This window comes from Stegodyphus dumicola, chromosome 6 (genome assembly GCF_044657685.1).
Source record: "Stegodyphus dumicola isolate Sdum_Otavi_A_Nest chromosome 6, ASM4465768v1".
Lineage (NCBI taxonomy): Eukaryota > Metazoa > Arthropoda > Arachnida > Araneae > Eresidae > Stegodyphus > Stegodyphus dumicola.
The window spans coordinates 72,896,495-72,909,365 of NC_140773.1; the positions used below are offsets into that span (position 1 = coordinate 72,896,495).

Below are 12,871 nucleotides of genomic sequence, written 5' to 3' on the forward strand. Positions count from 1 at the left end.
CAATCTTCAGCTCTATTTTTGCGGACTGTGTAGACTAATTGCTGTAGCTCATGTTCGGTTTAGTATCCAGCACAAAAACCATACTGTGCTTGAATTAGGTTATTCTGTTCGAGATGGAACCACAGTCGGCGCAAAATTAGTCTCTCCAAAAGTTTCCCAAGTGCAGGAAGTAGGCAGATGGGTCTATACGAGGATGGATTGATAGGATCTTTCCCTTGCTTGAGAAAGAGGGCTACCCCAGCTATCTTCGTGCCAGCAGGGAAGCAGAGCTTCCAACTGGCTGTAAGAAGGTTTGGGAATGTGCTGTTGATAACCTTGATGATATTATTATTGATCCCATCAGGTCCAAGAGCTTTTTTTGGGTCTAGCGCTTTTACTAACCGCCCTATCTCTGCGGCATTTGGGGGAGTTTCATAGCACTGTTGTAGTTGCCCTTTACAGTTAACGAGTTTCCTTCGCATTTCCTGGTGCATTAGCTGGTCTCTTGCCTTGTTATCCGCTGGAAAGATGTTATCGAGGATCTGGCTTACCACATCTGCATTGTATTTCGCACTCGGGTAGACATTTCTCGGGAGCATCATAGGGATAACTCCACCAGCCTCCTGTGGGGACGGACGAGAGAAGATACATGTCGTGGCGCGCAATGAACTGGAAGTTGATCTGTCAGCACTATCCTTATCTTCAGGGCAGATGTTTTTATTTTATTTGGTTTATAACTCCTTACTAAATGTAGTATTTCATCTCGATGTACTCTGTCTTTAATATGATTTAAATCAAATTCCTCGTCCTTATAAATATCACGAATACACATCAAATAGTTTCTCTGGTTGCAATTTTCTAATTTCGACTATATGCAATGTATGCTTTACACATATGCGCGTTGAAAGAAATATTTAATAAAGTAAACAAATAAATTTTTTTTGTAAATTTTGATACCCTTTAGACCATAATTGCTCTTTTATTTCATAAATTACGGTTTCATATTTTTAATTTTATAATTACTGCATACCATCTTACCAGATTTAAATTGATGATCTATAATCCAGAAAAATCGATAATCCGAAATCACCAAAGTCCCGACGAGTCCGGATTAAAGACTTTTGACTGTATATGACTGGAGAAAGCACCAGTTTCTCAGCTGTCAGTTCAGAGCTGAAGTCGGAGTAATGAGATACTCGAGAAAAGTTCACCTTTTAGATGAGTTTTGTATTGTGTTGTGTTTAACATCCTTACTGGTTTAAAGTGCAATTACTAATTGCACTCTATGATACTGCAAAGAGTTGTACGAGTGTTTTTGTGGAAAGTTCCAGAACTGCAAAGTGTTCCTTTTGGTAAAAACAAATTTTATCAAGCAAATTATCAGTTCTGTGCATTGAATCTATTATGAAACCATATGCATGCAACAATTTTTGTGTCATGAATGGGGTTGAATACAGGTGATATTAACGACAGAGGAGCAACTAAGATAGCTTGTGGCAACCCTTTTGGCAAAGAAGATATGAAAGTGGGACGAGAACCTGCTAAAGAAGAGACGAAGTAGCTCAAGAGGAGATGAAAGGTGCCATCAACTTCGTTAGAGAAGGGATGAAAGAAGGCTCAGAATCAGAAATGAAAGCAGGTTAAGAGGAAATGAAAAGAGAAATTACTATCATGATAGCAAACAAATTCAAGCCTGAATAAAACAAAGTTGGAAGACTTTCTGCTGTCGGACAACAAAATCAAAAACAAAGTTTCCGCTACTATGGCCATGGAAGTTGACAATTTAAAGTAGTCCATAACAACAGCCGGTCACAATTCTTATACCTTTCTTTAATTTGAGCAATGTCATTCCAACCCTCTCTAAAGTTATCCTCATACGATGGAAAGACTTTCCGGCAAGTGTACAAGATGCAGTTCACTATAGTAGCAAACTCAAATGAATGGCATTTCATATGCCATTCATATTCAAGCTAAAGCCTGCCATATCGTCGCTTCTCTGAAAGCAGATGCAGCAGATATCCTCCAAATTCTGCCCGAAAACCAGAGGCTAGACTTAGAAGTTCTATCCAGTGCATTGGACCTGCGTTTTGGCAAAAAGTACTTAAAAGACTATAGCCCGCTTCAGTTAAATTCTTGCCAACAGAAGCCCTCGAAAACACTTCAGGAGTTTCCCACAGAGAATGGTGTTTGCAAAGAGTTTAAAAGTGTTTTAGTGTAATTTGAGGCAGCCGAGCAAGCAACTTATGCAGACTGCCACCCAGACAGAGCTGCTCAAGTCCAGGAGCCTGTGGATCAACAGACTGCTCATCTAGAGGATTTAACCAAGCAAGTCAATGCCTTGGCATGGACTAGTACAGTCAAAAGTCTTTAATTCGGACGTCCATAATCCAGAATGATCTATAATCCAGACCTCAAAGCCACAAACTTTCTGGGCATATGCGTTTACACATGTGCATAATACTTTTACGTATGCACATTTAATGTATAATGAACGGTATAAGCTAAGCTAAAATTATCTATTTTAGTTAATGTTGCAGACTGTGTTGTTCCTTAATCTTGTAATTGGATCTGGCTTATTATTTTTTGCAGACTGTTAGAGCAATTTTATAAAACCAAGCTTGAACTTTCGATTATGTCAAAAAGAATTTCTGATTCTGGAGCTGCCAAAGGATTTTCTAAGCAAAAGCATGTTTTGATGTCCATCAAACAAAAAGTGGAATTGCTGCAAAATATGGATAAAGGCATATCCTTTGTTTCTCTAACCATTCCGAAATCTGTTTATCAATTTCACGCTGCTCTGCAGGGGGGATGCAATGAACTGGAAGTTGATCTGTCAGCACTATTCTTATCTTCAGGGCAGATGTTTTTATTTTATTCGGCTTATAATTCCTTACTAAATGTAGTATTTCATCTCGATGTACTCCGTCTTTGATATGATTTAAATCAAATTCCTTGTCATTATAAATATCATGAATACACATCAAATAGTTTTCTGGTTGCAATTTTCTAATTTCGACTATGCGTAATGTATGCTTTACGCATGCGCGCGTTAAAAGAAATGTTTAATAAAGTAAACAAATATTAATTTTTTTTTGTAAATTTTGATACACTTTAGATCATAATGGCTCTTTATTTCATAAATTACGGTTTCATATTTTTAATTTTATAATTTCTGCATGCCATCTTACCAGATTTAAACCGATGATCTATAATCCGGAAAAGCCGATAATCTGGAATCGCCGAAGTCCAGACGAGTCTGGATTAAAGACTTTTGACTGTAGTTACAAGAAACTGACCATAATGTGCTGGAACTGTGGTATTGAACCCCATGTATGAAGGAACTTCAAAACACACCACACCATAGGAAAAAAGTCCATTTCCTAGCAAGGACGAGCAAAACAAATTATTGGACACCTCACAAAGCAGAGTTCAAAAGATAATGAGAAGCCCCATTTTAAAGTGCTTAAGATCTCTGCAATGATTGGTGGCAGTAATGGACTTTTCATGAGATGCATCAATGGAGTTCCTTGCAATATGACAGTATAGCCAATGTTACCATCATTCAAAAAGATTTGACTCAACAACTGGAAGATGAACTCCTCTGGACGATGCCCTGCATTATCCTCCAGGCGGCATCATGGGATAAAATCAACACCGATGAAAAGTTCAGCGTTAACATCATTTAGATGTGCTGCCTACCATAATACAACATATATAGCAAATATTACTGATCCTTGCATATTTAGATTAGACTTTATAAGGAAAAATAATTTTTCCTTAAAAATAAACTGCAATCTGCCACTAAGGATATAAGAATGTTTGGAATTAAAGATGAAGGGCTTAAATCTGTCTATCATATACTAACTCAAGATGATATCACAGTACCAGAAAGACAGAATTTTTATTTCCTAGATCCATAGCTGAAAATAAAAATTTCCAATACGGCGTCATGGAATATCCCAAGAACAGTAACAATCCAAAAGGAGTACTAGTACCCTTGGCATTCATTGATCTACTGAAGGCTGTTATCCTGATAAGAGTTGCCAATATAAGTGATAAGGCAAAAGTCATTAGTAAAGGTGAAGTGTGTTATATTGACAGAAAATGGCTCAAAATAACTTACATTGAAATCTAGAATCATCCCTGTTTGAAAAAAAAAAAAAATCCCCCCTTTAACAATATATTGTAAACAAGAGTTAAGTATTCTGTTTGCATAATAAAAATTGCATTATTAATACCCTTTTACCCGTCGAAGTTTTTTTCTATTTGTTTGGAAAACATCATGAAAAAATTCCAAAATGCATCAAACTACTTCAACTACACCAGTAACTTCTAGTAAATATGCTGAGCACACACAATTTATTACAGCAGTCAATTCTACAACTAAATCTGCTATCAATCTTAAACAAATTAGTCCTCCAAGTCTGTGTATTTGGAGACCTTAATATCGGGAATTATTGCAGAATGCACAACTAAACGATAAAGATAGGACTGCTGCCAAACATGTCATTCAAGAATTTCCAAGATGTTATCTTCCACTCATCGTCTGACGTACGAGGAACCAGTTGACACAGCACAGAAGTGATACAGGGAATCATCCACCCATCAAGCAACATCCAATACATCTACCGATTGCTAAACAGGAACAGCTAGGAAAACTTCTAGAGGTCGTTCAAGATAGCATTGTTATCGAGCCTTCAAGTCCTTGGCCTCTCCCATCATCCTGATCAGAAAGAAAGATGCTTCTTTAGATTCTGCACTGACTATTGTCATCTGAATGAGGTTACGAAGAAAGACAGCTACCTTATTCTTGGAACTGATGATACACTGGACACCGTTTCTGAAAGCAAATGGTTTTCAAAGCTTGATTAACCTGCCTGATATACCTGGATGACATCATCATTACCAGGAACAGTTTTGAAGAACATGTAGAAAGTGTTAGAAAGGTGCTTCAGAAACTGAAAGAAGCCAATCTAAATTTAAGTCCCAAATGTAAATTATTCAGACAAGAAGTGACTTACCTTGGACGTGCCATTTCTGCTGAAGGTGTGTGTATGGATACAGAAAAAGTGTCAGCAGTTAAAATGGGATGTGTCCCGAAAATGTCAATTAGCTAAGAAGTTTCCTGGGGCTTTACACCTACTATGGGATATTTGTGAAGGACTCTTCTTCCATCAGAAGACCTCCTTCAAAAGATGAATAGAGTGCAAGTAAAAGTTCTTGTGGGCAAAAGAATGTAAGGATGCATTTAACAAACTGAAGGAAGCAACATCTGCAATAATCTTGATGTGGCGTTAGCTCGATAAACCATTTATTCTTACAAAGATGCAAACAGTGAGAGCGTCCATGCAGTTTTGTCCCAAGAAATAAATTATCAAGAATGTGTCATAGCACATAATAGCAAGTGTTATCTAAACTAAAGAAGGATTACTGTATCACAAGGAAAGAGTTTCTTGCAATAGTTAAAGCCATAGAACATTTCCAACATATATGAATATGACACAACTATCTGTCATAGGAAATTCCATCACAAGGAAATTCCAGACCTTGCCCAGAAAGCTGCCGACATAATTCCAGGGTCAAAGCAAAATACGAGCTTGTTAACTCAGTCAAATGGTCAAGTCATGAATTCAACATTGTTTGACCCAGACCAACACTGACTTTACTTCAAGCCTAACTGCACAGTTTGAAAATTCCTGTGATGTCACTACTTCTCATCGTAACAAATTTTAGAGCAGATGAAGTGGTTCTTTGCTGAAGCTTGTTGCATTATGGGAATGCTAAGTTAAAATACCTGAATTTTCTACAGCTTTAGGTTGTATGCATTTTAGAGAAGTCAGAACACATTACTTCGTTACTTTACTACTGTAAATTTACATTTTTCTAATTATATCAACATTTTTAAGTGTATGTTCTAGAATGTGTGTTACTTCTGGTAGAGACAATTTTCAGGCTATTGTGCTATGTAAAATTTCTTTCTTAGAAGTGTTGCATCAGCCCATCATATAATAAATGGACTTTGCATAATTATATGGCATAATCTGATCTGCTTTAGAATAAAAGTGTTTTTAATGGACCTGCATTAGTTTGATGTTAAAAAACTAGCTAACAAAGCTTATTCACAAAATTTTACATTTCATAAACTACACATTTTTACTCGTTTTTATGTATTAATTTTAATGTGAAAGACTTCACTTATTTTCAGAAAGCTTTGCATGAAAACCTTAAAGAGTATGAGTCATATAATAATTTGAAAATTAATTGATCCAATGATATTTCATCAAGTATTGATCACTATGGAATATCAGCATTTTGGCATGTATACACTGTTCCAGATACATCAACTGTTTGCTTCACTCACATTTAGACCTGTGCCAGCAACTGATTATTCTGTATGCTCTACCATGTACACATAAGTAACAAGGCTTGGAAACCTCGGCTAACACTTTGCTGTTTATTAAAAAGAAAAGAAACCTGCAGCTATAATTATATTTCATAATAACTTTCATACAGGCTCTATTAATATATTATGGTATTAATTTATAAGTCTTTATAATATTATATACATAGGCATTCATGAAGTTTCATCTGTTCAATAGTCATATGATATGATTTTAGTTATATGGTTTATGATTTTAAAGACTAATAAATAAATTTGTCCTGATCTTTCTTACTGTGTTTCAGGTATTCACAATGAAGAAAAGAGCGTTTTTATCATGAAATGGCTCTCTTGCAAGAAAATGCACAAGATTTTGGCTCACTGAAGTTAAAAATCGATGTTTCATGAACTAAAAAATAAGTAATATCCATTCACTCTGTTCATGAACATTGTTCATTGCTGAATAATAAGGAAAATGATCAACTAAGGAATATCTATAATCATAATTATGTCCATAATTTAATTGCATGTAGTATTGGAATAATTCATTTTCCTCATTTTCCAAAAAACTCCCCATTTGGTATACGAAGATGTTGTAACACCACAGACTCTAAAACTGCACTCATAAAATCACCAACATTATGCCTACTTTAATAAAGGAACTAAATCAATGAACAATATTTGATATTGTCAACACTAACACCACAATTAAACCTTTAATATACTTCTAAAGGATAAAGCAATCATTTTACCACATTTCATCATTCTACTACATTATATTAGGCTTAAAACTTGCTGATTTACCTTCATGCACAATGACCTATATAACTGACGAAAATTCAATGATGACTTGCATATTAAAAAGTAAATGTCATGTCACTTTGAACCTATTTATTTACATATTTGTGGCTAAATTAAATTAAAATATTTTTAAAAATATTATACAAAGTCTGCTATTAAATTAAAATTTGAAAATTTTGGTAAAAATTTGCATGATTTACTTACATTACAATATAACACATCGTCTCTTCCTATCTTTACGCTTGTGCTTCTTCTTATCCTTCCCTTTGCGTTCACGCTAGAAATATAAGAGCACAATAGAGGAATATTAGGGTTATTTTTTTTTTTTTTTTTTTTGTGTGTGTGTGTGTGTGCGCTTGTATTTAAAACAAATTTTTAAAAAAATCTATGCCAATCTAAGGTTGCTTTACTGCTTAGTTTCAAATATAACAAATTGCTTCACAATATTTTGATTACCAAATCATCATTCTGAAGTGTATTAACAATCAAAATATCAATACTAAAACCAAAAACATCCGATACATAAATTACATTGATGCTTTTATATTTATCCCCTTCAAAATTAAATATATTTTCAAGCCTTTTTTGAAGTTTACAAGTACAGGTGACAGGTGATGGAGGACGGGGATGCCTGGCGTATAACATAGGTAAACAGGCATATGTCCCACGTCCTCTACTATCTCGAAGAAGCAACTCGCTGGAGTCCCGTAAGGCTGCACCGGGAGTTTACATGGCCATACAGGGGCTAGATGTCAAGTAGATTTTACATAGGACATTGTTAATAACACAAAGTAATTTAAAAAGAATATAAAGGATAGCATTAAAACACTAAAACACACATATAAGCTGAAACACATAGATATACAAAATTAAACGTAAAAGCATAAAAACACACTCGTAATTACGTAACATAAAGACATAAAAACACACACGAAAATACATATCATGACACATAGAATACATATGGAAACACGTAGAGCACATAAATGCAAATATTGCACACAGAAGAAACATATGAGACATAGTAAGGTGTGCGTAAAGCAGAAGCGCTGTGCGGAAATATGCTCAGTATCCATAATACATAATGTACATACTTTCATTAGGGGCTTCTGTTGCATGATTTACATATTTCGTTGCATACACTACATTCGTGCATTGTACGGATATTATATATTTCGATTTACGATAACACATCATTTCATTGGGTGCCCAGTGCTTTACACAGATAAACATGTCAGTAACATTATTTCTGCACATTGCTGGCTATTGAAAGCAGATGATTACATGAGGCTCGAAATTGAAAGTGGCACTTACAGAATGTGTACATACTGCGAATACCTAATCGTTGAGTACATTGTCTGCAGTACCATGCTATTGTGGCTCGCAAATGTCTTGCCCTAGGGCGTTGATTTGCTGTACAACTGCGCAGATACTCCTTATAGCTGGCGGGTGTTTGATTATGAAACGATAGTAAAGTGTTCTATCATTCGTTGGATGTGGTAAGTGGTTAGACTGCAGTCAAATAAGTAGTGCTCGGGAGAACCTAGCATGCCACAGACACAATTGTCAGATGTTGAGATGCCATGGCGCATAAAATAAGATGGAAATGGGCCATGACCCGTTATGTACTGTGTCAGTGGGGCTATTGTTATAAGACGTTCCGTGTCTACCTTTGTTAGCAAGTTATACGTCCTTCTCCCTGTGTCGCCACTATTCCATTCTTCTTGCCACTTTTCTTTACAGATATTACGCAGAGTTTTCTTGAGGTGTGAGATGGGGGTAGGGGCTCTTATAGTTTGAGCGTGGATGTTGTTGGCAGCCTCATTAGCCAGTCGGTCTGCGACGTCACTCCCTTCGTTGTCGGAGTGTCCTTTCACCCATACCATGTTAAAGCGGGCTTGATGATTATTGCGTTAAAGTTGCTGTATATCTATGATGATGGGTGAAGTGTGGTGATGATCCCTGAGTGCGTGTAGCACCGACATGCTGTCCGTGAAGAAAGTCGCATTGGTAAGGGAAAGGTTGAGGGCATGTTGTAGCGCATTCAATATTGCTAGTGCCTCTGCTTGGAAGATAGTATTGCTGTTAGTGAGATGTCCTTTCCATTCCTTTACTAGTGTGCCATGTTCGTAGTGAGCAAACGCGCAGCCCACTCCCTGATCATGTTTTGATCCATCAGTAAACAGTTGTGTAATCACAGAGGAAGCGTGTTGTTTGGAGTGCGATTGCTGATGTTGGATTTTGACATGGATCCCTCTACCTTTGATGGCAGGGTGGATGTGTTGAAAGTCCAAAATCCGGATGTCCAATATCCAGAATGATATAAAATCTGGAACTCAAAACCACCAGCCACATTTTTTCTCATAGGCTTTACGCATGCGCATTTGATTCCCCCTCCGCGCATAATAAAACATCTGGAGAGTCCCGATTCTTAATTTCACTTCAACATTAAATAAAATACCTTGTTATTGAAGAAACAATCATTTTATCATAAATTTATACAATAAGTAATTTGGCTCCGTTGCTGCGTATCTGCTTTTGGCACACATCTCAGACCAAAATATTCCACATAGATGCATTGTTTATCTGATGCCAACCTGGTGAATCATTGTTTATTATACTTTCCCTTTCATCATCGCATGTTTATCAAAACATGACAACTTGAGTAATGACTCATGTAGCAATGCCTAAACAATTTTTTTATGTTAGTAATTGAATAATAAAGGAGTATGGTAACCTTTTATGTTGACAGTATGCTTGGCGATGATTACAGATTTAAGTTAAATGCACTAAAAAATGTTTAGGTGTATTTGAATTAAGAATAACTAATTGGTTATTCACAAAAACCCAGAACCAGCGCCAGTGCTTGCATAGCCACACTGAGTCACAGAATTGAAGACCCACAGAGACTGCATCAGGCGGTAAGATAGCTAGTACTGGCCCTCAATAAGGCTTTAAGTATAAGTGGGAATTTATTTATTCAGAACTCTGATAAGCCTTAAGCATATGCAAGAAATATACATAAGTATAATAAATAACTAAACTAATACAATTCAGGCTTAATCGTCTCAGTGTGCGATAGAAGCATGATTAATTTATGTTTAACAGGATTAAAATTTAACGGAACAACTTGTCATTAGTCACCAAGCTCATGATGCATAGCCAAATATGTACAGTGAAGGATAGTTAAATTTGATGATGACAGCTACTAATTTTGAAGGTTTTCGGATATCGCAAAACAAAAGTGAAAATTTCCAATTAACGAATTTTGTAAAGAAATGTGGAGAAGCGGTAATAAATGAAGATGATGTAAAAGATGTTTTTCATTGTGATGACAATGCTTCTCAATCATTAATCAGCAATCAATTAATGAATGGCAAAATCTGTAGTATGGTTCTAGATACCAATAGTGAAAAAAGTGACAGAGAAGTTACAGAAAATGAGAAAATTTCGATTCACAAGTTAGTTGGAATTCTCGAAACGGCAGTTACAGGACATCAACAATGTAACTCAACAAGAGATTATGTCTGTCTACAGAACTGAAGAGAAAGTATTATAAGGTATTTCTCCTGTCTTCTTTACATGCCTTCGTGGTGTGGTGGTCTGCACACTGGGCGGGCATTCCAGAGGTGTGTGGTTCAATTCCCGGTGAAGGCTTTGCTAATTTTTCATCTTGCCTGCTTCCAAAAAATACCTAATGTCTCTACAGTGGCGTCTGATCTAAAAGGGTGTTGGATGATGATTCTCCTCACCCAAAATTTGGCAATTGGGTCCCCTAAAAACCCGTTTCCCTTTAAAAGGGGGAGTATATAAGGTATTTCTCCCACCTTCTTCGCATGCCTTTGTGGTGTGGTGGCCTGCACGTTGAGCCGGTATTCTAGAGGCCTGTGGCTGGATTCCCGTCAAAGGCGTTGCTAATTTTTCATCTTGCCTGCTTCCAAAAAATGCCTAATATCTCTACAGTATTAGCACAAAAAAAAACGAAGCAACTTAAATAACTTACATTGAAAGAAATGCTTAATAAGGTAAACAAATAAATATGAAGCTTTTTTTTTTTTTTTTTTTTTTTTTGTAAATTTTGATACCCTTTAGATTATAAATACTTCATTATTTCATAAATCCCGATTTCATATATTTTATTTTATAATTTATATATGCTATCTTACTAGATTTAAACTGATGGTCTAATATTCGGAACAATCTCAAATTCGGAATCACCCAAGTCCTGATGAGTCCTAATTTCGGACTTTGTACTGTATTAAACCATAATGCTTCCAAACCAACATAACAGATCATCATAAATAGAATATCATTTAAGGCATTGAATTCCTTTTTACATTTTGATTTCAAAAAGAAAGCTGCTGAAGACACAGAGATTATTCATTTTGCTCTGAATATATCAATGGCAGCAATTATTACACCAATAGACCTGGATTCAAATTCCAGATGAAGGTTTGTTTGTTTGACTGATTTTTGCAAACCTGATGCCTTTATGGCCAAAACCAAGAAATCATTAAATATGACATCCTTTTAAAATTATCTTAGAAAGTATTGTAGAGACATTAGGTATTTTTTGGAAGCAGGCAAGATGATTGAAAAATGAGCAATCACCTTCAACGGGAATCGAACTATGGACCTCTGGAACACCGGCCTAGCGTGCAGAACCACTACACCATGAAGGCACGCTAGAAAAGCGGGAGAAATACCTTATATACTCCCCCTTTTAAAGGGCAACTGGGGTTTTTAGAGGACCCAATCGGCAAATCCTGGGTGAGGAGAATCATCATCCAACATCCTTTTTAGTTCGAGCACCACTGAAGAGAAATTAGGTATGTTTTGGAAGCAGACAAGATGAAAACATAGCAAACGCTTCGCCAGGAATCTAACCACAGACCTCTGGAGTTTCGGCCCAGCGTGCAGAATCCCTAAACCACGAAGGCACACTAGGAAGGCGGGAGAAATACCTTATAGTATATCATTTACTTTTAAAAAGCATTAAGTAAAGAACTACTGACAAACAGACAGCACTTATTTTTGTGCTGTAAAGAGTGGTAAATATAGAATGATAATTTAAAAGTAGATAACTTTTTTAATTTTTAATTTGTTTCAATTTTTTTGTCTGGTATTTCTTTAATGTTTGGAAAAACCTTCAGATTCTCAAATTTTAAGTGATTAAATGGATGCAGATTCTTTCCTCTGAAGCTAATTAAAAGGATAAGCATAGGTTTATAACAGCTGAAAGCCAATACTTGGTAAGCAATTCAACCATTTGCCAGATATTACTTTTAAAACAACGTAAACATGTTTCCATGAATTGCATGAAATGATAAAATGTTAAGAATACCTTTTTTTATGTAAAGAACAACAAAATTGAATTATAAAGAATGGCAGCAAAATTTGTAAATATTCATTCAAATAATATTAAATTATGCATCATCCTACATATATGCCACTGATTATATTCACAGGCAGGTTAAAATTACTCTTTAAATCTCTCTCTCTCTCTCTCTCTCTGTGTGTGTGTGTGTGTGTGTGTGTGAGAGAGAGAGAGAGAGAGATATGTGTGTGCTAGACTGTATTATTATTGTCATAAGATGACTTGGTGGAAAGTTGCAATGGATTGGCATAGGAGAGTAACTACACAGTTAGAAAGTTGACACTAGAAAGATGACTTGGTAAATTCCACACATATCTTATCACAATAACGCAGTG

At 35.9% G+C, this 12,871-nt stretch overlaps 1 protein-coding gene across 1 annotated transcript in view; it reads right to left on the reverse strand.

Annotated features, from left to right (window-relative positions):
- Ras85D (GTPase ras-like protein 1) overlaps positions 1-12,871 on the reverse strand; it is a 158,168-nt gene that overhangs the window by 16,506 nt on the left and 128,791 nt on the right. Inside the window, exon 8 of the mRNA XM_085818519.1 lies at positions 7,364-7,436. Coding sequence (XP_085674645.1) covers positions 7,365-7,436 — 72 coding nt within the window. The 3' untranslated portion in view covers position 7,364. The remainder of the gene's footprint in view (positions 1-7,363; positions 7,437-12,871) is intronic.